General features: G+C 46.4%; 1 protein-coding gene across 4 annotated transcripts in view; it reads right to left on the minus strand.

Annotated features, from left to right (window-relative positions):
- Positions 1–1,430: 1,430 nt before the first annotated feature.
- Positions 1,431–27,005, minus strand: part of LOC137372356 (zinc finger protein 774-like) — a 47,345-nt gene continuing 21,770 nt past the window's right edge. For 3 of the 4 annotated variants that reach the window (XM_068036248.1, XM_068036245.1, XM_068036247.1), the window contains 3 exons: positions 13,192–13,309; positions 2,919–3,290; positions 1,431–2,443 (listed from right to left, as the gene is read on the minus strand). In XM_068036248.1, the coding sequence (XP_067892349.1) occupies positions 1,450–2,334 (885 nt within the window). In that variant the 5' untranslated portion in view covers positions 2,335–2,443; positions 2,919–3,290; positions 13,192–13,309 and the 3' untranslated portion in view covers positions 1,431–1,449. Of the gene's footprint in view, positions 2,444–2,918; positions 3,291–10,038; positions 10,091–13,191; positions 13,310–27,005 lie in introns of all 4 variants that reach the window. The other variant, XM_068036246.1, reaches the window with a different exon arrangement.

Below are 27,005 nucleotides of genomic sequence, written 5' to 3' on the forward strand. Positions count from 1 at the left end.
GATTTTGCTTGCCAATATTCTTTCATGCCCTCACTTTGCTTTCCTAATTTCTTTTATGATTTCACCCCTCCACTTTCTATACTCCTCGAGCCTTTCTGTTGGATTGAGTTCTTGGTGTCAGACATAAGCTTTCCTTTTCTGCCTTATCTTACCCTATAGGCTCCTTGACATCTATGGGGCTCTAGATTTGGCCGTCTCACCCTTTTTCTTTGTGGGCACATGTTTACTCTGAATCTCCCCTTTGAATGCCTCCCACTGTTCTGACACTGATTTAACTTAAGGTAGCTGTTTCCATTCTACATTCGCTAAATAATTCCTCAGTTTAGTAAAACTGGCCTTGCCCCAATTGAGAACACTAACTGCTGTTCTATCTTTATCCTTTTCCATAATTATGTTAAAACTGACTTAATTATGATCACTACCACCAAAATGCTCTCCCATTGTCACCCCTTCTACCCGCCCATCTTCATTTCCTAAAACTGCGCCCTCTCTTGTTGGACTTGCTACATACTGGGCAAAAGGTTTTCCTGAATGTACCTCAAGAATTTTACTCCCTCAATTCCTTTCACACTGAAACTATCCCAGTTAATATTGGGGTAGTTAAAATCCCCTACTATTCCTGCCCTTCTCAGAGATTTGCCTACATATCTGCTCTTCTGTCTCCCTCTGACTGTTTGGGGGTCTATAGTACACTCCCAGCAGTGTGATTGCTCCTTTTCTTGTTCCTTAGCTCAATCCATATGGCCTCATTTGAAGAACCTTCCAACATATCATCCCTCCTCACAGCTGTAATAGTTTCCTTGACCAAAATTGCCACTCCGCCTCCTTTCTTATCCCCTTCCCTCCTGCGTCTGAAAACCCTGTAACCAGGAACGTTGAGCTGCCATTCCTGTTCCTCCTGTAATAGCTATGATATCATACTGCAACGTGTCTATCTGAGCCCTCAGCTCATCTGCTTTATTTGCTGTACTCCTTGCACTGAAATAGAGTACTTGAGCATTGCCAAACTTTTTTTTTTACTTTCTATCCTTTGTTTACTCTGTCTTCCGGGCTCATCCATTCGCTTTCTGCCTTCCACTTTCATTTCTGATTTTGTCCCAACTCAGTCTACCCTCAGGTCCCCATCCCCCTGCCAAACTAGTTTAAACCCTCTCCAACAGCACTAGCAAAACGTCCTGCAAGGAACTCAGTCCCAACTCTGTTCAGGTGCAACCCGTTCAGCCTGTACAGGTCCCATCTCCCGCAGAGTCCCTTGTGAACCCCTTCTCACATGCACAGCAAGTGAATGGCCTCTCTCCAGTGTGAACGCAATTGTGTACAGTGAGGTCAGATGATCGCCTGAATCCAGTCCCGCACTGAGAGCACCTGAACGGTTTCTCATCAGTGTGAACATGTTGATGGGACATCAGTTCCTGGGAACAGTTAGAGCAATTCTCACAGTCTGAACATTTAAAAAGGTTTCTTGTCAGTGTGAACTCGCTGGTGTTTCAGCAGGTGGGATGACTGAATGAATCCCTTCCCACACTCTGAGCAGGTGAACGGCCTCTCCCCAGTGTGAGTACGCTGGTGTACGGTGAGTTCAGATGATCGCCTGAACCCAGTCCCGCAGTAAGAGCACCTGAACGGTTTCTCATCAGTGTGAACACGTTGATGGGACATCAGTTCCTGGAATCTTTTATAGCAATTCCCACAGTCCTGGCATTTAAATGGTCTCTCATCAGTGTGAACTCGCTGGTGTGTCAGCAGATTGGCTGACTGAGTGAATCCCTTTCCACACATGGAACATGTGAATGGCCTCTCCCCAGTGTGAACTCGCTGGTGTACAGTGAGGTGGTCTGATCGCCTGAACCCAGTCCCGCACTGAGAGCACCTGAACGGTCTCTCGTCAGTGTGAACACGTTGATGGGACATCAGTTTATTGGAACTTTTATAGCACTTCCCGCAGTCTAGACATTTAAAAGGTGTCGCGTCAGTGTGAACTCGCCGGTGTGTCAGCAGGGTGGATGACTGAGTGAAACCCTTCCCACACACGGGGCAGGTGAACGGCCTCTCCCCAGTGTGAACTTGCTGGTGTGTCAGCAGGGTGGATGACCGACTGAATCCCTTCCCACACACGGGGCAGGTGAACGGCCTCTCCCCAGTGTGTCTGTGTCGATGAGTTTCCAGTTCAGATGGGTAATTGAATTCCTTCTCACAGTCTCCACATTTCCACGGTTTCTCCCCAGCGTGACTGCGCTTGTGTTTCGACAGGCCAGATGATCGGCTGAAGCCTCGTCCACACACACAACACATGTACGGTTTCTCTCCACTGTGATCGGTGCTTTCTCCTTCCATGTTCAAAATCCGGTGATATTCAGGTTACGATAAATTGGGCAACTCCGTAAGATCCTGATATGATGTTTGTTTTAAGTTTCCGGACTGTAAATCCTCCCCTTCTAAAACCCTGTGAAATTGATTTAAAACAGAAAAGAGTGTGTGAGAACCCACAAAAACAGGTTATGAAATGGAGCTGAATAAACCTGGTAACTTGTGGGGCCGGGGCCAGCACCAGGAAAAAGTGACCATGAAAGCTGCTGGATTGATGTACAACCCCAACTGGTTCACTAATGTCCTTCAGGGAAGGGAATCGGCCATGCAGTCTGGACCTACACAAGACTCTGCCTTCTTGGGCGGAAAGAGAGACAGAGGCAGAGGAGGGGGCAAAGGTGATCGACTTCATACATCCTCAACCAGAATTTTGACAGATTCTCCCAAATCCACAACCGTCACCACCGAGAAGGATTGTGGAAGTGAGCAGAAACGCATGGCACTATGCTTAATGGGAAATTTAGCCAAGTTAGGAATAATAGGAGCAGTTTGCTGAGCTTTGCTAGTATGACTTAATTGTTAAGAAACAGCCATAACAGAATGCAGCTTACCTACACATCCGACTCGGTATATTTACTGAACCAGACTGAAGGAAAAAAAGAACTCAGATTGTCAGGATAAGAGCAGCGGATGCACGGGAAAACCATCAGCTCCAAGAAACACACCATCCTGACATGGACACCTCTTGCTGTTCCTTGATTATCGCTGGGTCAAAATCCTATAACTCCTTGCATTGTGGCAGTACATTCATCACATGGCTGCAGCAGTTCAAGAAGGCAGCAACCATCACCATCGCAAGGAGCCACTCCGACTGACAATAAGTGCTGCACCTTGCCAGCAATGTCCACATCTCAAGAATTATCTTTTTTTTAGAAGTCTAAGTGCCGGAAATCTTCAGCAGGTCAGTTCAGTTTCTACAGCATCTGTGGAGACAGAAACACAGTTAACAGAAGCGGAGGTGCGGAGCGAACTTGCAGCTGGGAGGTCAGTTTCAGTGTAAGTTAAAGTTAATTCCCTTTTGTTTTCGGAGGACCAGGGGACTGCTGGGTAAGTAAAAACTATATATTTGGGCGGTGGCTGTACCCGAGACACTACACATGTAGTGTCTCCCACCCACCCTCCTCCTCTAACCAAAAAAAAAGGACTCTGGTGTGTTGATAAGGTAAGCTTTTTATTTAAAAAGTTCTGTCCGTCGGATTGCTAAGCTAACAAGTTTTGACTTTTTTTTTGGTTTTCAGTAGATTTGTTGGGAATTTAGATTAGTGGGAATAGAGGTTAAGGCAGTTGAATGTTCCTCCTGCAGAATGTGGGAGGTAAGGGTCGCCAAGAGTGTCCCTGCTAACTGCATCTGCGGGAAGTGCACCCAACTCCAGCTCCTCAAGAACCGTGTTAGGGAACTGGTGCTGGCGCTGGATGAACTTCGGATCATTCGAGAGGCGGAGGGGGTTATTGAGAGGAGTTATGGGGAGGTAGTCACACCTCAGGTAAAAGAAGTAGGGAGATGGGTTACCGTCAGGGGAAGGAGAGGGAACCAGCAGGCAGTACAGGGATCCCCTGTGGCCGTTTCCCTCAACAACAGGTATACCGTTTTGGATACTGTTGCGGGGGACGACTTACCAGGGGTAAGCAACGGGGTACAGGTCTCTGGCACAGAGTCTGTCCCTGTTGCTCAGGAGGGAAGGGGTAAGAGGAGCAGAGCATTAGTCATTGGGGACTCCATAGTTAGGGGAACAGATAGGAGGTTCTGTGGGAACGAGAGAGACTCACGGTTGGTGTGTTGCCTCCCAGGTGCCAGGGTTCGTGATGTCTCGGATCGTGTTTTTGGGATCCTTAAGGGGGAGGGGGAGCAGCCCCAAGTCGTGGTCCACATAGGCACGAACGACATAGGTAGGAAGAGAGATGGGGATTTAAGGCAGAAATTCAGGGAGCTAGGGTGGAAGCTTAGAGCGAGAACAAATAGAGTTGTTATCTCTGGGTTGTTGCCCGTGCCACGTGCTAGCGAAGTGAGGAATAGGGAGAGAGAGGAGTTGAACACGTGGCTGCAGGGATGGTGTAGGAGGGAGGGTTTTGGTTTCCTGGATAATTGGGGCTCTTTCTGGGGTAGGTAGGACCTCTACAGACAGGATGGTCTTCACCTGAACCAGAGGGGTACCAATATCCTGGGGGGTGGGGGGGGGGGGGGGGGGAGATTTGCTAGTGCTCTTCGGGGGGGTTTAAACTAATTCAGCAGGGAAATGGGAATCTAAATTGTAGTTCCAGTGTACAGGATGTTGAGAGTAGTGAGGTCAGCGATAAGGTTACAAGGACACAAGAGGGCACTGGCAAGCAAGAACTTGGTTTAAAGTGTGTCTACTTCAACGCCAGGAGCATCCGGAATAAGGTGGGTGAGCTTGCAGCATGGGTTGGTACCTGGGATCTCGATGTTGTGGCCATTTCGGAGACATGGGTAGAGCAGGGGCAGGAATGGATGTTGCAGGTTCCGGGATTTAGATGTTTCAGTAAGAACAGAGAAGATGGTAAAAGAGTGGGGGGGGGGGGGGGGGGGGGGGTGTGGCATTGTTAATCAAGGAGAGTATTACAGCGGCAGAAAGGACATTTGAGGACTCGTCTACTGAGGTAGTATGGGCCGAGGTTAGAAACAGGAGAGGAGAGGTCACCCTGTTGGGAGTCTTCTATAGACCTCCGAATAGTTCCAGAGATGGAGAGGAAAGGATAGCGAAGAGGATTCTCGACAGGAGCGAGAGTAACAGGGTAGTTGTTATGGGGGACTTTAACTTTCCAAATATTGACTGGAAATACTATAGTTAGAGTACTTTAGATGGGTCAGTTTTTGTCCAGTGTGTGCAGGAGTGTTTTCTGACACAGTATGTAGACAGGCCAACCAGGGGCGATGCCACATTGGATTTGGTACTGGGTAATGAACCCGGCCAGGTGTTAGATTTAGATGTAGGTGAGCACTTTGGTGATAGTGATCACAATTCAGTTAGGTTTACCTTAGCGATGGGCAGGGACAGGTATATACCGCAGGGCAAGAATTATAGCTGGGGGAAAGGAAATTATGATGCGATTAGGCAAGATTTAGGATGCGTAGGATGGGGAAGGAAACTGCAGGGGATGGGCACAATCGAAATGTGGAGCTTATTCAGGGAGCAGTTACTGCGTGTCCTTGATAAGTATGTACCTGTCAGGCAGGGAGGAAGTTGTCGAGCGAGGGAGCCGTGGTTTACTAAAGAAGTTGAAGCGCTTGTCAAGAGGAAGAAGGCTTACGTTAGGATGAGACGTGAAGGCTCAGTTAGGGCGCTTGAGAGTTACAAGCTAGCCAGGAAGGATCTAAAGGGAGAGCTAAGAAGAGCAAGGAGAGGACACGAGAAGTCATTGGCGGATAGGATCAAGGAAAACCCTAAGGCTTTCTATAGGTATATCAGGAATAAAAGAATGACTAGAGTTAGATTAGGGCCAATCAAGGATAGTAGTGGGAAGTTGTGTGTGGAATCAGAGGAGATAGGGGAAGCGTTAAATGAATATTTTTTGTCAGTATTTACAGTTTCTTTCTTTCTTTCTTCTCTTCTTCTTTTTTCTTTTCTTTATTTACAGTAGAGAAAGAAAATGTTGTCGAGGAGAATACTGAGATTCAGACTACTAGGCTAGATGGGATTGAGGTTCACAAGGAGGAGGTGTTAGCAATTTTGGAAAGTGTGAAAATAGATAAGTCCCCTGGGCCAGATGGGATTTATCCTAGGATTCTCTGGGAAGCCAGGGAGGAGATTGCAGAGCCTTTGTCCTTGATCTTTATGTCGTCATTGTCGACAGGAATAGTGCCGGAAGACTGGAGGATAGCAAATGTTGTCCCCTTGTTCAAGAAGGGGAGTAGAGACAGCCCTGGTAATTATAGACCTGTGAGCCTTACTTCGGTTGTGGGTAAAATGTTGGAAAAGGTTACAAGAGACAGGATTTATAATCATCTTGAAAAGAATAAGTTCATTAGCGATAGTCAGCACGGTTTTGTGAAGGGTAGGTCGTGCCTCACAAACCTTATTGCGTTTTTCGAGAAGGTGACCAAACAGGTGGATGAGGGTAAAGCAGTGGATGTGGTGTATATGGATTTCAGTCAGGCGTTTGATAAGGTTCCCCACGGTAGGCTATTGCAGAAAATACGGAAGTATGGGGTTGAAGGTGATTTCGAGCTTTGGATCAGAAATTGGCTCGCTGAAAGAAGGTGGTGGTTGATGGCAAATGTTCATCCTGCAGTTTAGTTACTAGTGGTGTACCGCAAGGATCTGTTTTGGGGCCACGCTGTTTGTCATTTTTATAAATGACCTGGAAGAGGGTGTAGAAGGGTGGGTTAGTAAATTTGCGGATGACACGAAGGTCGGTGGAGTTGTGGATAGTGCCGAAGGATGTTGTAGGGTACAGAGGGACATAGATAGGCTGCAGAGCTGGGCTGAGAGATGGCAAATGGAGTTTAATGCGGAAAAGTGTGAGGTGATTCACTTTGGAAGGAGTAACAGGAATGCAGAGTACTGGGCTAATGGGAAGATTCTTGTTAGTGTAGATGAGCAGAGAGATCTTGGTGTCCAGGTACATAAATCCCTGAAGGTTGCTACCCAGGTTAATAGGACTGTTAAGAAGGCATATGGTGTGTTAGCTTTTATTCGTAGGGGGATCGAGTTTCGGAGCCACGAGGTCATGCTGCAGCTGTACAAAACTCTGGTGAGACCGCACCCGGAGTATTGCGTGCAGTTCTGGTCACCGCATTATAGGAAGGATGTGGAAGCTTTGGAAAGGGTGCAGAGGAGATTTACTAGGATGTTGCCTGGTATGGAGGGAAGGTCTTACGAGGAAAGGCTGAGGGACTTGAGGTTGTTTTCGTTGGAGAGAAGGAGGAGGAGAGGTGACTTAATAGAGATATATAAGATAATCAGAGGGTTAGATAGGGTGGATAGTGAGAGTCTTTTTCCTCGGATGGTGATGGCAAACACGAGGGGACATAGCTTTAAGTTGAGGGGTGATAGATATAGGACAGATGTCAGAGGTAGTTTCTTTACTCAGAGAGTAGTAGGGGCGTGGAACGTCCTGCCTGCAACAGTAGTAGACTCGCCAACTTTAAGGGCATTTAAGTGGTCATTGGATAGACATATGAATGAAAATGGAATAGTGTAGGTCAGATGGTTTCACAGGTCGGCGCAACATCGAGGGCCGAAGGGCCTGTACTGCGCTGTAATGTTCTAAATCTAAATCTTAACGTTTCAGTTGAAGGTTTGGATGAAAAATTTCTCCACATAAGCAGAGGATTTCCAGCAGCTTCTGCTTTTATTTCCAAAGCTGAAGTGAATCTGTGACACTCACCTTTTAAACAAGCTGAATAGAAATAAATAGAAAATATATAAAGATTTAAATTCGCTGAGTCGAAATCCTGGAACTCCCTCCCTAACAGCACAGTGCATGGTACGTGGGTGACACAGTGGTGCAGTGGTTAGCACCACAGCCTCACAGCTCCAGCGACCCGGGTTCAGTTCTGGGTACTGCCTGTGCAGAGTTTGCAAGTTCTGCCTCTGACCGCGTGGGTTTCCTCCCACGTGCCAAAGACTTGTGGGTTGATGGGTAAATTGGCCATTGTAAAAATTGCCCCTAATGTAGGTAGGTGGTAGGAGAATTGTGGGGATGTGAGAGGAAAAAATGGGGATTAATGTAGGATTAGTACAAATGGGTGGTTGATGGTCAGCACAGACTCAGTGGGCTGAAGGGCCTGTTTCAGTGTTGTATCTCTCTATGACCTATACCACATGGACTGCAGTGGTTCAAGAGTTTGGCTCACCACTGCCTTCTCGAGCAATTCGGGATGGGCAATAAGTGCTGGCTTTACCAGTAGTGGCCACATCCCACGACTGAATAAAATAAATAAATATTCCAACTCTTGAAGGATTTTCTGGATTTCAAACTGTGGGGAGGCCACGCCCTATACTCCTGCTGAAGGGCTTAGAAAGTTGGTGAGCAGCTTTAGCGTCTGAATAAGATCCAACGGGTCCCGCTGGGCAGTAACTGATGGAGACCTTATGTCCAGAGTAAGAGCCCACAGGTCCCAGGTTTACCTTGCAGTGTTAGGCCCAGGTGTGAGGGGTCACTGTCTGCCATCTCGGGCAGGGTTAGGTGGCATGTGTGGCAATCTTAGCAATGGCACAGAGAGTGGGCAGGGGCCCAGTGACCAGGAGAGAAAATCATTGATTTTATTCTCACTTTGTGCACAGGGGCTGGAGAACTGAACCCAGTCAGAGTCGAGGGAGGGAGAAAACTGGCAGTGGAGGAAAGAAATGGTGCAGATGGTGCCATGGGTTTGGAATTCAGCACAGAAAGGAGGGAGAGTGTGTGGGAGGGGGATTTACAGCTTTGGGGCAACAAGAGAGGAAAAAATGTTCCACAGACACTAGAATTGTCTGTTCTGAATTTCTATCCTGCCAATCCCCAGTTGCCCGTGGTGAAGGTGATAGTTGGCCTCCATCTTGAACCTCTGCAGTCCCTGTGGTGATTTTTCTCCCACAATGCCAGGAGTGACAGGATTTTAACTGAGTGATGATGAAGGAATGGCAATATAGGTCCAAGTCAGGGTGGTGTGCGTCTTGCAGGTGTGTTTCCATGCACCAGCTGATCATGCCTTTCTGGGTGGTGGGGGCTGTGGGTTTGAGAAGTTCTGTCAAAGAAATCTTGTATTTAGCAGACATGAAGTCCCTCTCCTTTGCCCCCTTCCCCGCTCACTCGCTTGTCCTTCCATAGAGGCTGGAGTCTTGTGTAGGCCCAGACTAGTGACAGGTTCCCTTCCTGAAGGACAGTAGTGAACCAGTTGGGTTTTTCTGACAATCCGGCAGCTTTTATGGTCACTTTCTTCTGAAGTCAGCTCCACAAGTTACCGGATTTATTCAGCTCAATTTCACAACCTGCCTTTGTGTTTTTGTGGGTTCTCTCACACTCCCTTTTTCCTGTTTAAAATACATTTTACAGGGCATGAGAAGGGAACAATTTGTAGGTGGAAAGCTCAAACCAAACATCACATCAAGATCTGACCCAGTCACTCAATTCATCAGGATCCGAATATCATCGGCCTTTGACCATGGAAGCAAAAAGCACCGCTCACAGCGTTGGGAAACCGTACACATGTTCCATGTGTGGACGAGACTTCAGCCGATCATTTGATCTATTGAAGCACAAGTGCTGTCACACCAGGGAGAAGCTGTGTAAATGTGGGGACAGTGGGAAAGAATTCAATTACCCAGCTGAGCTGGAAACACACTGACACAGTCATACCAGGAGAGGCCGTTCATCTGCAACATGTTGGGAAGGGAGTCACTCAGTCATCCAGCCTCTATACGTACCAGCAAGTTCACAAAGGGGGAGGGATTTAATTGATCACTGAAAATGCTGACACACCAGCGAATTCACAAGCAACTGCGCGGATTGGATTTGCCTATTATTGCTGCAGATAATCACATCCAGGACTGAACCATGTTCATTCTGATAGTGGGTTTAAATCTGCTGATGTTAACAGTCCTTATAGCTGGGGAAGAGTTTAATATTCTGGCAATCAGTTTGCTTTACATAATAACCTTTACTCTTCAAATTAAGTAGCCTCCTTTAGGCCATTCACAAGGTTATGTGGAATGAAAACAAATAGCGACTTACTTGTAGTTCTTGCAATTTCATAGATTATGTTCGCTGCTCACGATGTGGTCTTCTATATTGGGAAGTTCAAACGCAGATTGGGTGATCACTTTGAAGAACACCTGCATTCAGTCTGCAAATATGACCCTGAGTTTCCAATCACTTGCCATTTTAATTCTCCATCCCACTCTGGCCTCTCTGTCCTCGACCTCCTGCACTGTTCCAATGAAGCTCAATGGGAGCTCAAGAAACCGCAGCTCATCTTTCGATTAGGTGCTTTACAACCTTCTGGACTCAACACTGAGTTCAGCAGTTTCTGTACCAACAGAGAGTTTTTGGGATCTGGAACGCTCCACCTGAAAAGGTGGTGGAACCTGATTCTATCAGTCATTTTAAAAGGAAGTTAACAGGTACTGGACCTAGTATTGGGGAATGAGCCCAGCCAGGTGGTCGAAATTTCAACAGGGGAGCATTTCGGGAACAGTGACCATAATTCCGTAAGTTTTAATGTACTTGTGGATAGGGATAAGAGCAGTCCTCGGGTGAAGGTGCTAAATTGGGGGAAGGCTAATTATAACAATATTAGGCAGGAACTGAAGAATTTAGATTGGGGGTGGCTGTTTGAGGGTAAATCAACATCTGACATGTGGGAGTCTTTCAAACGTCAGTTGATTAGAATCCAGGACCAGCATGTTCCTGTGAGGATGAAGGATAAGTTTGGCAAGTTTCGGGAACCTTGGATAACGAGGGATATTGTGAGCCTAGTCAAAAAGAAAAAGGAAGCATACGTAAGGGCTAGAAGGCTGGGAAAAGACGAAACCCTTGAGGAATATAAAGAAAGTAGGAAGGAACTTAAGCAAGGAGTCAGGAGGGCTAAGAGGGGTCATCAAAAGTCATTGGCAAACTGGATTAAGGAGAATCCCAAGGCTTTTTATACGTATATAAAGAGCAAGAGGGTAGCCAGGGAAAGAGTTGGCCCACTCAAGGACAGAGGAGGGAATCTCTGCGTGGGGCCAGAGGAAATGGGCGAGGTGAGCCTTACTTCAGTAGTAGGGAAATTATTAGAGAGGATTCTTCGAGACAGGATTTACTCCCATTTGGAAACAAACAAACTTATTAGCGAGAGGCAGCATGGTTTTGTGAAGGGGAGGTCGTGTCTCACTAATTTGATTGAGTTTTTTGAGGAAGTGACAAAGATGATTGATGAAGGAAGGGCAGTGGATGTTATCTATATGGACTTCAGTAAAGCCTTTGACAAGGTCCCTCATGGTACAAAAGGTGAAGTCACACGGGATCAGAGGTGAGCTGGCAAGATGGATACAGAACTGGCTCTGTCATAGAAGACAGAGGGTAGCAGTGGAAGGGTGCTTTTCTGAATGGAGGGATGTGACTAGTGGTGTTCCGCAGGGATCAGTGCTGGGACCTTTGCTCTTTGTAGTATATAAATGATTTGAAGGAAAATGTAGCTGGTCTGATGAGTAAGTTTGCGGACGACACAAAGGTTGGTGGAGTTGTGGATAGTGATGAGGATTATCAGAGGATGCAGCAGGAAATAGATCGGCTGGAGACTTGGGCGGAGAAATGGCAGATGGAATTTAATCTGGACAAATGTGAGGTAATGCATTTTGGAAGGTCCAATACAGGTAGGAAGTAGACAGTAAATGGCAGAACCCTTAGGAGTATTGACCGGCGGAGAGATCTGGGCATACAGGTCCACAGGTCACCGAAAGTGGCAACGCAGATGGATAAGGTAGTTAAGAAGGCATACGGCATGCTTGCCTTCATCGGTCGGGGCATAGAGTATAAAAATTGGCAAGTCATGCTGCAGCTGTACAGAACCTTAGTTAGGCCACACTTGGAATATTGTGTACTATTCTGGTCGCCACACTACCAGAAAGATGTGGAGGCTTTGGAGAGGGTACAGAAGAGGTTTACCAGGATGTTACCTGGTCTGGAGGGCATTAGCTATGAGGAGAGGTTGGATAAACTCGGATTGTTTTCACCGGAACAACGGAGGTGGAGGGGCGACATGATAGAGGTTTACAAAGTTATGAGTGGCATGGACAGAGTGGTTAGTCAGAAGCTTTTTCCCAGGGTGGAAGAGTCAGTTACTAGGGGACATAGGTTTAAGGTGCGAGGGGCAAAGTTTAGAGGGGATGTGCGAGGCAAGTTCTTTACACAGAGGGTGGCGAGTGCCTGGAACTTGCTGCCGGAGGAGGTGATAGAAGCAGATACGATAGCGACGTTTAAGAGGCATCTTGACAAATACATGAATAGGATGGGAATAGAGGGATACGGTCCCCGGAAGTGCAGAAGTTTTAGTTTAGACAGGCATCAAGATCGGCGTAGGCTTGGAGGGCTGAATGGCCTGTTCCTGTGCTGTACTGTTCTTTCTACTGGAGAAGGAGTAACTTACAGGCTTACAAACTAGTGGGTGTGTGGGACAAATCACGACTACCCTTTCAAAGAGCCAGCACAAGCACAAAGGGTTGAATGGCCTCCGTCTGTGCTGTAAGTTTCTATGATTCTCGGAGTTGGTCATTTAGCCCCTTGAGAGTTCAATACATTGAGATCAGGGCTAATCTGTGACCCAACTCGTATTACCCGCCTTTGCCCAACTTCCCGTAATATCTTTGGTTCACAAAGATCTATCAACATCAGATTTAAAATTTTGATCTCACAAAATTCCACTGTTTGTGGAAGAGAGTTCCAAACTTCTGCCACCCTTGATGTGCACAAGTGTTTCCTAACTTCACTCCTGAAAGGGCTGGCTCTGTGTTTTGGACTATTCCCCCTAGTCCTAGCTTCACAACCTGCGGAAATAGTTTATCTGCATCTACCCTATCAGTTCCAATTAATATCTTGAAATTTTCAATCAAATCAGCCCTTAATCTTCCAAATTCAAATGAATATAACCCTCATTTGTGCCTCACTTGTGTAATCTCTCCTCGTAATTTAACCCTTGGAGCCCAAATTAATATATTCAATGATCCAGCCTTCAACGCTCTCTGTGGAAGATAATTCCAAACAGCAGCAAGCCTCTGAGAGGAGAAATTCCTCCTCATCTCTGTTGCTTACTTCATGTCTCACCAGGACAGTGTGTATCTCGGTACTTTTCCAGTCACACTGATACTTGAAATCTTTTCCCACTGACAGAACAGACAAACCTTTTACCTTCCACATTCAAAAGGCCGATGATATTCATGTTTCCAATGAATTGAGCAATTCTGTCAAATCTCGATGTGATGCTCGGTTTGAGTTTCCCGTCTGTATATCCTCCCCTTCTAATCCCCTGTAAAAGGAATTTACAAAAGCCATCACTGTCAGTCCAGGTGAGAAATTCACAACATTCTCTCCTCCAGCTTCCTGGCCCAAGATGGCCGTGCATGTGCCCTGCTGTACATTGTCCTGAGGGAAGGCAACATAGTTTAAATACTCACAGCAACAGCAACCTACATTACCGGGATAGGGAGACAGAGTTAGAATCATAGAAAGTTTAAGGCCTAGGAAGAGGCCACTTGGCCCATGGTGTCTGTACCAGCTGAAAAACCATCTGCCCAATCTAATCTCACCTTCCAGCATTTGATCTGTAGCCCTGCAGATTACAGCACTTGAGGTGCATATCCAGACTCCTTTTGAATGAGTTGAGGGTTTCTGCCTCAACTACCCTTTCAGGCAGTGAGTTCCAGACCCCCACCATCCTCTGGGTGAAAATGTTTTTACTCATCTCCATCTAATCTTTCTGCCAATCATTATAAATATAAGCCCCTAGTCACTGACCTCTCTGCCCCTTTCCTATCCTGAGTGGCGTGAAACAGGGCTGTGTTCTTGCACCAACACTGTTTGGGATTTTCTTCTCCTGCTGCTCTCACATGCGTTCAAGTCTTAAGAGTGTCTGCTGAGACTCATCGACTGGATTGCGGCTGCCTGCAACGAATTTGGCCTAACCATCAGCCTCGAGAAAACGAACATCATGGGACAGACATCAGAAATGCTCCATCCATCAATATCGGCGACCACGCTCTGGAAGTGGTTGAAGAGTTCACCTACATAGGCTCAACTATCACCAGTAACCTGTCTCTCGATGCAGAACTCAACAAGCGCATAGAAAAGGCTTCCACTGCTATGTCCAGACTGGTCAACAGAATGTGGGAAAATGGCGCACTGACACAGAACACAAAAGTCAGAGTGTATCAAGCCTGTGTCCTCAGTACCTTGCCCTACGGCAGCGAGGCCTGGACAACGTATGTCAGCCAAGAGCGACGTCTCAATTCATTCCATCTTCGCTGCCTCCGGAGAATCCTTGGCATCAGGTGGCAGGACCGTATCTCCAACACAGAAGTCCTCGAGGCGGCCCACATCCCCAGCATATACACCCTACTGAGCCTGTGGTGCTTGAGATGGCATGGCCATGTGAGCCACATGGAATATGGCAGGATCCCCAAGGACACATTGTACAGCGAGCTCGTCACTGGTATCAGACCCACCGGCCGTCCATGTCTCCACTTTAAAGACGTCTGCAAACGCGACATGAAGTCCTGTGACATTGATCACAAGTTGTGGGAGTCAGTTGCCAGTGATCGCCAGAGCTGGCGGGCAACCATAAAGACAGGGCTAAAGTGTGGCGAGTCGAAGAGACTTAGCAGTTGGCAGGAAAAAAGACAGAAGCGCAAGGGGAGAGCCAACTGTATAACAGCACCGATAGCTAAAACACCCATCAACACTCTTTGTTTCCTGCCACTGAGCCAATTTTGTATCCAACTTGCTGCATTTCCCTGGATGCCTTGGGATTTTAGTTTTTTAACCAGTCTGCCATGTGGGACCTTGTCAAAAGCCTTGCTAAAATCCATGTATCCATGATCATACAGGGACAGTGGGGGAGGGTTGTGTGAGCACACAGAGACAGTGAAGGGGGGGTTGGGACGCGGGCCAAGAGGGTGGGGGTGGGACGCGGGCCGAGAGTTTTTTTTTAGTTTAGTTTAGAGATACAGCACTGAAACAGGCCCTTCGGCCCACCGAGTCTGTGCCGACCATCAACCACCCATTTATACTAATCCTACACTAATTCCATATTCCTACCTATGGGTTGGGACGCGGGCCGAGGGAGCGGGGATGGGACGCGGACCCAGACAGCGGGGACGTGCACGCAGGGAAAGCGGGTGGGTGGGCGGGGATGAACACGCATAAACCGTGGATTGGTGAATATGCAGAGACGGGGGAATGAAAGGCGCAGTGCTGGCAGAGGGAGGTGATGTGTGATTCAGAGTGGGGAGGCCACGCCAAGTCGCAATGTGTTTCTGCTCCTGGTGCCTGGTGGGTGAAGGGAGGAATTGTTGGAAAATAACAGATTGGTATTTTTTTTTTTAACCCAGTATGCTCTATTTCTAATGCCTTTATCTTTCTGAAATTTGTTCACCAGCCCCCTGTAGGACAAAAGTTATAATGTGGCCCCTCACGTGAAAAGGTTGGACACCCCTGCTGTATGACAACATGTCTCTCCAGGACTCCTTAATCAATACTGCTACCCCTCCTCCTTTTTGTCCTTCCCTATATTTTCTGAACACCTTGTATCCAGGAATATTTTGTACCCCGTCCTGCCCTTTTTGAGCCAGGTCTTCAGTATCGCCACAACATCATATTCCATGTGGCTATCTGTGCCTGCAGCTCACCAACATTATTTACCACACTCCGTGCATTCACATACATGCACAGTAAACCTAATTTGGACCTTACTGCATTCCCTTTTACTCAGGTCCAAACAAATAAATTACTATTTCCTACTCTCGTGCTATCTCTCCCAATTCTCTGTGTACCTTGGTTTTCCTCTCCAATATTACCTCCTGGTTTCCAAATCCCTATCAAGTTCTTTTAAACCCATACCAATAACAGTAGCAAATCATCCCGCAAGGACATTTTTCCAGCTTTGTTCAGTGCAACCTGTCAGGTGCCAGGCAGCTCCCAATGTCCCAGGAATGTAAAACTCTCCCTTTCCTGTGCCATCTCTCCAGCCACACATTCATCTGCTCTGTCCTCCTATTTCTATACTCACCAGCACATAAGAACTAGGAGTAGGCAATTCAGCCCCTCGAGCCAAGCAATACAATCATGGCTGATCTCATCTCGACCTCAACTCCACTTTCCTGCCCGTTCTCCAGAAACCGTCAACCCATGACTAATTAAAAATTTGTCTATCTCCTCCTTAAATTTACTCCATGTCCCGGCATCCACCGCACTCTGGGGTAGTGAATTCCACAGACTCACAACCCTTTGAAAGAAGCAATTTCTCCTCATCTCTGTTTTAGGTCTGCTACCCCTTATCCTAAAACTATGACCTCACGTTCAAGATTGCCCCACAAGAGGAAACATCCTCTCTATGTCTACTTTGTCAATCCCCTTAATCATCTTATATACCTCAATTAGATCTCCTCTCATGCTTCTAAACTCGAGAGTAAAGGCCTAACCTGCTCAATCTCTCTTCATAAAACAAACCCCTCATCCCTTGAATCAATCTAGTGAACGTCCTCTGAACTGCCTCCAATGCAGCTACATCCCTCCTCAAGTAAGGGGACCAAAACTGTACGCAATACTCCAGGTGAGGTCTCGCTAATGCCTTGTAGAGTTGCAGCAACACTTCCCTACTTTTATATTCTATTCCTTTAGCAATAAATGCCAAAATTCCATTCGCCTTTCTTATTACCTGTTGCACCTGCATTCTGGTTTTCTGTGATTCATGCACGAGGATACCCAGATCTCTCTGCACCGAAGCATTCTGAAATTTCTCTCCATTTAGATAATAAATTGCCTTTCTATTCTTCCGACCAAAGTGGATAACCTCACACTTATCCATGTTAAACTCCATCTGCCAAATTTTGGCCCATTCACCTAACCTATCCATATCCATTTGTAAATTTCTTTGTTGCAACTTACTATCCCACCTATTTTAGTGTCATCTGAAAATTTGGCTATAGTACCTTCTATCCCTGCATCCAAGTCATTAATATAGATTGTAAATAGTTAGGGCCCAAGGACCGAACCCTGTCGCACTCCACTAGTTACATCTTGCCAACCAGAAAAAGACCCATTTATCCCGACTCTCTGTTTTCTGTTGGTTAGCCAATCCTCTATCCAACCTAATAAATTGCCCCTAACCCCATGTGATCTTACCTTGTGTATTAACCTTTTGTGCGGCACCTTATCAAATGCCTTCTGTAAGTCCAGATATACAACATCTACAGGATCCCCATTATCCACATTGCTTGTTACAGCTTCAAAGAACTCTAGAAAATTAGTCAAACACGATTTACTCTTCATAAAACCATGCTGACTCTGATGGATTGCGTTTTGACTTTCTAAATGTTCTGTTATTACTTCCTTAATAATGCATTCTAACAATTTCCCAATGACAGATGTTAAACTGTAGTTCCCTACTTTCTGCCTCCCTCCCTTTTTGAATAAGGGAGCTATTAGCTTTTTTCCAATCCACTGGAACCTTTCCCGCATCCAGGGAATTTTGGAATATAATGACCAATGGATCCACTATCTCTGCTGCCACTTCCTTTAAGACCCGAGGATGTAGGCCATCAGGCCCTGAGGACTTGTCTGCCTTCAATCTCAATAGTTTGCTCAGTACTTTTTCCCTAGGAATGATGATTTTTCTAAGTTCCTCTCTTTCTATAACCTCTGCATTTCCTGTTACTATTGGGATAGTACTCGTGTCCTGCACCGTGAAAACTGAGGCAAAATACTGATTTAGTGTCTCCGCCATTTCTGTGTTCCCCTCTATTAACTCCCCAGTCTCATCCTACGAAGGACCAACATTCACTTCAGCTACTCTCTTACCTTTTATATACTTATAGATGCTTTTGCTATCCGTTTTTATATTTTGCGCTAGTTTTCTTTCATATCACAGAATCACAGAATAATAGAGTGCAGAAGAGGCCCTTCGGCCCATCGAGTCTGCACCGATGCATTAAAACACCTGACCTGTCTACCTAATCCCATTTGCCAGCACTTGGCCCATGGCCTTGAATGTTATGACGTGCCAAGTGCTCATCCAGGTACTTTTTAAAGGATGTGAGGCAACCTGCCTCTACCACCCTCCCAGGCAGGGCATTCCAGACTGCCACCATCCTCTGGGTAAAAAAGTTCTTCCTCAAATCCCCCTTAAACCTCCCACCCCTCACCTTAAACTTGTGACCCCTCGTAACTGACCCTTCAACTAAGGGAACAGCTGCTCCCTATCCACCCTGTCCATGCCCCTCATAATTTTGTACACCTCGATCAGGTCACCCCTCAGTCTTCTCTGCTCCAGCGAAAACAACCCAAGCCTATCCAACCTCTCTTCATGGCTTAAATGTTCCATCCCAGGCAACATCCTGGTGAATTGCCTCTGCACCCCCTCCAATGCAATCACATCCTTCCTATAATGTGGCGACCAGAATGGCACACAGTACTCCAGCTATGGCCTTACCAAAGTTCTGTACAACTCCAACATGACCTCCCTGCTTTTGTAATCTCTGCCTCGATTGATAAAGGCAAGTGTCCCATATGCCTTTTCCCTATTAACCTGCCCTTCTGCCTTCAGAGATCTATGGACAAACACACCAAGGTCCCTTTGTTCCTTGGAACTTCCCAGTGTCAGGTCATTCATTGAATACTTCCGTGTCACATTACTCCTTCCAAAGTGTATCACCTCGCACTTTTCAGCGTTAAATTCCATCTGCCACTTTTCTGCCCATTTGACCATCCCGTCTATATCTTCCTGTAACCTAAGACACTCCACCTCACTGTTAACCACTCGGCCAATCTTTGTGTCATCCGCGAACTTACTGATCCTACCCCCCACATAGTCATCTATGTCGTTTATATAAATGACAAACAATAGGGGACCCAGCACAGATCCCTGTGGTACGCCACTGGACACTGGCTTCCAGTCACTAAAACAGCCGTCTGTCATCACTCTCTGTCTCCTACAGCAAAGCCAATTTTGAATCCACCTTATCAAGTTACCTTGTATCCCTTGTGCATTTGCTTTCTTGATAAGTCTCCCACGTGGGACCTTGTCAAAGGCTTTGCTGAAATCCGACTGAAATCGAACATCAACTGCACTACACTCATCGACACACCTGGTCACATGCTCAAAAAATTCAATCAAATTTGTTAGGCATGACCTCCCTCTGACAAAGCCATGCTGACTATTCCTAATCAAATTTTGCCTCTGCAAGTGGTGATAGATTCTCTCCAATAGTTTCCCTCCCACTGACATGAGAATCACTGGTCTGTAGTTCCCTGGCTTATCTCGACAACCTTTCTTAAACAGTCAGACCACATGAGCTGTTCTCCAGTCCTCTGGCACCTCCCCCGTGGCCAGAGAGGAATTAAATTTAGGGTCAGAGCCCCTGCAATCTCCACCCTCGCCTCCCAAAGCATCCTGGGACACAAATCATCCGGACCTGGAGATTTGTCTACTTTTAAGCCTTCCAAAACCTCCAATACCTTGTGCCAATTTGCTCAAGAACGTCACAGTCTCTTTCTCTAAGTTCCATATCGACATCCTCTTTCTCTTGGGTGAAGACATATGTGAAGTATTCGTTCAACACCCTACCAACGTCCTCTGGCTTCACCCACAAATTTCCCCCTTGGTCCCTAACGGGTCGTACTCTTTCCCTGGTTATCCTCTGCCCATTGATATACTTATGGAATATCTTGGGATTTTCCCTACTTTTACCAGCCAGAGCTTTCTCATATCCCCTCTTTGCTCTCCTAATTGCTTTCTTGAGCTCCATCCTACACTTTCTGTACTCCACTAATGCTTCCATTGATTGCTCTTCTTGTATTTGCTAAAAGCCTCTCTTTTCCTTCTCATCGTACCCTGAATGTTTCTGGTCATCCATGGTTCTCTGGGCTTGTTGCTCCTACCTATTAACCTGGAGGGAACATGTTGGGCCTATACCCTCCCCACTTCCTTTTTGAATGCCCCCCACTGCTCTTCTGTAGATTTCCCGACAAGTAACTCTTTCCAGTCTACCTTGGCCAGATCCTGCCTTATTTTACTAAAATTCGCTCTCCCCCAATCCAAAACCTTTTTTTGCAACTTGTCTATTTCTTTCTCCATAACGAGCTTAAATTGTACCATGTTGTGGTCGCTATCACCAAAATGCTCCCCGACCAACACATCAACCACCTGTCCGGCTTCATTCCCCAGAATTAGGTCCAGCAATGCACCCTCCCTTGTTAGATCCTCTACATATTGAGCTAAAAAGTTCTCCTGTATACATTTTAAGAACTCCACTCCATCTAAGCCCTTCACACGAAGACTATACCAATTAATGTTGGGAAAGTTGAAATCACCTAATATAATTACCCTATTATTTTTACACACCTCTGCAAACTGCGCACATATTTGCTCCTCAATTTCCTGCTGACTATCTGGGGGTCTATAATAAACACCTAGCAATGTGGCTGTCCCTTTTTAATTCCTAAACTCTACCCATAAAGTTTCATTTGATGCCCGCTCCAAGAAATCATCTCTCCTTACTGCACTAACTGACTCCTTAACTAATATTGCAATGCCCCCTCCTATTTTACCCCCTCCTCTGTCTCGCCTGAAGATTCTATATCCCGGGATATTGAGCTGCCAATCCTGTCCCTCTCTCAACCATATCTCTGTGATGGCTACTATATCACAATTCCATGTGTTGATCATTGCCCTTAACTCATCCGTTTTACCTGCAATAGTCCTGGCATTAAAGTAGAGGCCTTCCATCCTGGTCTTACTCCCTTGAAACTTACTTCTGCTGTATTCCCTCTGAATTGTTCGCTTTCCCGTGTTTAGCTGTGTCCCTATTCTGCTAGGAGTCTGCATCCCCTCCCCCTGTCAAATTAGTTTAAACTCCTCCCAACAGCACTAGCAAACCCGCCAGCAAGGATGTTAGTCCTCCTGTGGTTCAGATTGTAGACTGTCCCGCTTGAACAGGTCCCACCATCCCCAGAAACTGTCCTAGTGGTCCAGGAATCTAAAACCCTCCCTCCTGCACCAACTCTTAAGCCACGCATTCAAAGAACAAAGCAGAGTACAGCACAGGAACAGGCCATTTGGTCCTCCAAGCCTGCGCCGATCTTGATGCCTGCCTAAACTAAAACCTTCTGCATTTCCAGGGTCCGTATCCCTCTATTCCCATCTTATTCATGTATTTGTCAATGGTACCTGCTTCCACCACCTCCCCCGGCAACAAGTTCCAGGCACTCACCATCCTCTGTGTAAAGAACTTGCCTCGCACATCCCCTCTAAACTTTGCCCCTCTCACATTAAACCTATGTCCCCTAGTAACTGACTCTTGCACCCTGGGAAAAAGCTTCTGACTATCCACTCTGTCCATGCCGCTTAAAACTTTGTAAACCTCTATCATGTCGCCCCTCCACCTCTGTTGTTCCAGTGAAAACAATCCAAGTTTATCCAACCTCTCCTCATAGCTAATGCCCTCCAGACCCGGCAACATCCTGGGAAACCTCTTCTGTACGCTCTCCAAAGCCTCCACGTCCTTCTGGTAGTGTGGCGACCAGAATTGCACGCAATATTCCAAGTGTGGCCTAACTAAAGTTCTGTACAGCTGCAGCATGACTTGCCTTTTTTTATACTCTATGCCCCGATGAAGGCAAGCATGCCATGTGCCTTCTTGACTACCTTATCCACCTGCGTTGCCACTTGTGACCTGTGGACCTGTACGCCAAGATCTGTCTGCCTGTCAATACTCCTTAAGGGTTCTGCCATTTACTGTATACTTCCCACCTGCATTAGATCTTCCAAAATGCATTACCTCACATTTGTCCGAATTAAACTCCATCTGCCATTTCTACGCCCAAGTCTCCAACCGATCTATATCCTGCTGTATCCTCTGACAATCCTCATCACTGTCCGCAACTCCACCAACCTTTGTGTCGTCCGCAAACTTACTAATCAGACCAGCTACATTTTCCTCCAAATCATTTATATATACTACAAAAAGCAAAGGTCCCAGCACTGATCCCTGCGGAACACCACGAGTCACATCCCTCGATTCAGAAAAGCACCCTTCCACTGATACCCTCTGTCTTCTATGACCGAGCCAGTTCTGCATCCATCTTGCCAGCTCCCCTCTGATCCCATGTGACTTCACCTTTTGTATCAGTCTGCCATGAGGGACCTCGTCAAAGGCTTTACTGAAGTCCATATAGATAACATCCACTGCCCTTCCTTCATCAATCATCTTTGTCACTTCCTCAAAAAACTCAATCAAATTAGTGAGACACGACCTCCCCTTCACAAAACCATGCTGCCTCTCGCTAATAAGTTTGTTTGTTTCCAAATGGGAGTAAATCCTTTCCCGAAGATTCCTCTCTAATAATTTCCCTACCACTGACGTAAGGCTCACCGGCCTATAATTTCCTGGATTATCCTTGCTACCCTTCTTAAACAAAGGAACAACATTGGCTATTCTCCAGTCCTCCGGGACCTCACCTGTAGCCAATGAGGATGCAAAGATTTCTGTCAAGGCCCCAGCAATTTCTTCCCTTGCCTCCCTCAGTCTTCTGGGGTAGATCCCATCAGGCCCTGGGGACTTATCTACCTGAAAGCTTTGCAAGACACCCAACACCTCCTCCTTTTTGATGATGAGATGACTGAGACTATCTACACTCCCTTCCCTAGGCTCATCATCCACTGTCCTTCTCCTTGTTGAATACTGATGCAAAGTACTCATTTAGTACCTCACCCATTTCCTCTGGCTCCACACATAGATTCCCTTCTCTGTCCTCGAGTGGGCCAACCCTTTCCCTGGTTACCCTCTTGCTCTTTATATCCGTATAAAAAGCCTTGGGATTTTCCTTAATGTTGTTTGCCAATGACTTCTCATAACCCCTTTTAGCCCTCCTGACTCTTTGCTTAATTTCCTTCCTACTGTCTTTATATTCTTCAAGGGATTCGTCTGTTCGTTGCCTTCCAGCCCTTACGAATGCTTCCTTTTTCTTTTTGACGAGGCTCACAATATCCCGCGTTATCCAAGGTTCCCGAAACTTGCCAAACTTATCCTTCTTCCTCACAGGAACATGCTGGTCCTGGATTCTAATCAACTGACGTTTGAAAGACTCCCACATGTCAGATGTTGATTTACCCTCAAACAGCCGCCCCCAATCTAAATTCTTCAGTTCTTGCCTCATATTGCTGTAATTAGCCTTCCCCCAATTTAGCACCTTCACCCGAGGACTACTCTTATCCTTATCCTTAAAACTTATGGAATTATGGTCACGGTTCCCGAAATGCTCCCCTACTGAAACTTCAACCACCTGGCCGGGCTCATTCCCCAATACCAGATCCAGTACGGCGCCATCCCCAGTTGGACTATCTACGTATTGTTTCAAGAAGCCCTCCTGGATGCTCCTTACAAATTCTGCCCCATCCAAGCCCCTAGCACTCAGTGAGTCCCAATCAATATAGGGGAAGTTAAAATCACCCTCCACTGTTACCTTTACATCTTTCCAAAATCTGTCTACATATCTGCTCCTCTACCTCCCGCTGGCTGTTGGGAGGCCTGTAGTAAACCCCCAACATCGTGACTGCACCCTTCCTATTCCTGAGCTCCACCCATATTGCCTCACTGCATGACCCCTCCGAGGTGTCCTCCCGCAGTCCAGCTGTGATATTCTCCTTAACCAGTAATGCAACTCCCCCACCCCTTTTACATCCCCCTCTATCCCGCCTGAAGCTTCTAAATCCTGGAACATTTAGCTGCCAATCCTGTCCTTCCCTCAACCAAAACTCTGCAATAGCAACAACATCATAGTTCCAAGTACTAATGCAAGCTCTAAGCTCATCTGCCTTACCTGTGATACTTCTTGCATTGAAACAAATGCACTTCAGACCACCAGTCCCGCTGTTCTCCGCAACATCTCCCTGCCTGCTCTTCCTCTTAGTCTTACTGGCCTTATTTACTAGTTCCCCTTCATTTATTTCACTTGCTGTCCTACTGCTCTGGTTCCCACCCCCCTGCCACACTAGTTTAAACCCTCCCGAGTGATGCTAGCAAACCTCGCAGCCAGGATATTTGTGCCCCTCCAGTTTAGATGCAACCCGTCCTTCTTGCACAGGTCCCATCTGTCCCTGAAGAGATTCCAATGGTCCAGATATCTGAAGCCTTCCCTTCGACACCAGCTGTTCAGCCACGTGCTATTTATCTGTGCTATTCTCCTATTTCTATACTCGCTAGCACGTGGCACTGGGTGTAATCCAGAGATTACAACCCGAGAGGTCCTGCTTTTTAGTCTACTGTCTTACTCACTGAATTCTTGATGCAAGACCTCATCCCTCTTTCTACCTATGTCACTGGTACCAACATGTACCATGACCTCTGCCTTATCACCCTCCCCCTTCAGGATGCCCTGCAGCCGTTCAGTGACATCCTGGACCCTGGCACCAGGGAGGCAACATACCATCCTGGAGTGACGTTGACGGCCACAGTAGCGCCTATCTGTTCATCTGACTATAGAATCCCCTATTACTATTGCTCTTCCTCTCTTTTCCCCTTTCTGTGCAGACAGGCAACTTGCGGTGCCAGAAGCTTGGCTCTGTCCACACTCCCTGGAGAAACCAGCCTCATCAGCCTCCAAATTGGAATACCGATTTGCAAGCAGGACCCCAGGTGACACCTGAACTACCTGCCTGATTCTCTTGGACTGCCTGGTGGTCACCCCTTCCCTTCCTTCCTCAAGTCCCTTCAGCTGTGGTGTGACCACCTCTCTATACGTGCTATCCACAATGCTCTCAGACTCGCAGATGCTCCACAGTGTTTCCAGCCGCCGTTCCAGCTCTGAAACCCGAGCTTCTAGGAGCTGCAGATGGACACACTTCCTGCACACATGCTGGTCCCAGGGACTGGAAATGTTCCCGGATTTCCACATGCAGCAAGAGGAGCAAACCACGGCTTCAAGCTCTCCTGCCATGACTAAACCCTTTAAATTTAAAACTTTAGAAGATTATAATTTAAAAAAACTAAGTCTTGCTAAAACAATGACTTACAATAAAATCCACTTTGAAAAATACCCACCAGGACTTACTCACCAGTCAACTGTGCTCTTTGGAAACTCTTGGCTCCCCTCACTCTGAGGACAGGTAGGAAATGAAAGGAGCTCCTCGCTCCCTCCTCACCAAACTTCCTCAGTCACCAAACTTCCACTTTAACACTCTAATGCAACCCAAGTCAGCACTGTAAGATGGCCCACTTTTACACTGACTGACTCTAGCCCCTGAAAACTGGTTTCAGCCAATTCTCTAATTAACAAGGTGCAGCTGCAAGCAGAGCCTGAGTGAACTGTTTCAAGATGGTCTAAAACTCACCTTCTCCAACTCAAACAGCAACTGTTAAGTTAATCTGCTAAATAAAAGACAGACTAGACTTTAGATAAAATTAACTCTTAATTATCCTCAGTCACCAAACTTCCACTTTAACACTCTAATGCAACCCAAGTCAGCACTCCAGTACAAACACAATTTACCTTTGTTCTTTTCATTACTTTTTTAGTAACCCTTTGTAGATCTTTAAAAGTTTCCCAATCTTCCAGCCTGCCACTGGCCTTTGCAATATGGTATTCCTTAGTTTTTGTTTTTATGTTATCCTTAACTTCCTTGCTTAGCCAGGCATGCATTTTCCCCCTCTTAGAATCTTTCTTCCTCTCTGGAATATATTTTAGTTGGGAGGAATTGAATATCTCCTTAAACATCTGCCACTGCTCATCAACTGTCCTACCCTTTAGTCTTCCTGCCCAGTCCACTAGGGCCAAATCTGTCCTCATGCCTATGTAGTTACCTTTGTTTAACTCCAGAACGCTAGTGTGGGACTCCAGTTTCTCTCCCTCAATCTGAATTTGAAATTCCAGCATGCTATGATCACTCTTCCCTGGAGGATCCTTAACTATGAGATCATTAATTAATCCCACCTCATTACACAATACCAAATCTAGAATAGCCTGCTCCCTGATTGTTCTTTGGAGCAATATGTTGTGGAACCAATCTCTAATACCTTCAATGAACTCTCTCTCGAGGCTTCCCTTGCCAATTTGATTAATCCAGTCTATATGCATATTAAAATCACCCATGATTATTGCAGTACCTTTCTTACAAGCCCTCAGTATTTCCTGGTTTATACTGTGCCCCACTGCAGAACTACTGTTTGGGGACCTATAGATTACTCCCACCAGGGACTTCTTTCCCTTGCTATTTCTTATTTCTACCCAGACTGATTCTGATTAGATTAGAGATACAGCACTGAAACAGGCCCTTCGGCCCACCGAGTCTGTGCCGAACATAAACCACCCATTTATACTAATCCTACACTAATCCCATATTCCTACCAAACATCCCCACCTGTCCCTATATTTCCCTACCACCTACCTATACCAGTGACAATTTATAATGGCCAATTTACCTATCAACCTGCTAGTCTTTTGGCTTGTGGGAGGAAACCGGAGCACCCGGAGAAAACCCACGCAGACACAGGGAGAAGTTGCAAACTCCACAGGCAGTACCCGGAATCGAACCCGGGTCCCTGGAGCTGTGAGGCTGCGGTGCTAACCACTGCGCCACTGTGCCGCCCTTGACCTCTAGTGTCTATATAATTTCTCACTACAGCGCTGATCTCTTCCTTTACTAACAAAGCTACACCTCCTCCTTTTCCTTCCTGCCTGTCCTTCTGAAATACGAAGGACCCTTGGATATTCAATTCCCAAACCACTAAATCATACCCATTCGTCTCTATTTGCGGTTAACTCGTTTATTTTATTCCGAATGCTTCGTGCATTCAGATACAAAGTCTTTTAAGTTTGTTCTATTATCAAATTTCCCTACTGTTGTATGATTCCTTGGTGTAATATGACGTTCACATGTTCTGTTCCTTCCTTTCATTTTCTGGTAACAATCAGCCTCATCACTAACCTGCACTCCTACCTTGTCCTTTAACTTT

The sequence above is a fragment of the Heterodontus francisci genome, chromosome 7 (genome assembly GCF_036365525.1).
Source record: "Heterodontus francisci isolate sHetFra1 chromosome 7, sHetFra1.hap1, whole genome shotgun sequence".
Lineage (NCBI taxonomy): Eukaryota > Metazoa > Chordata > Chondrichthyes > Heterodontiformes > Heterodontidae > Heterodontus > Heterodontus francisci.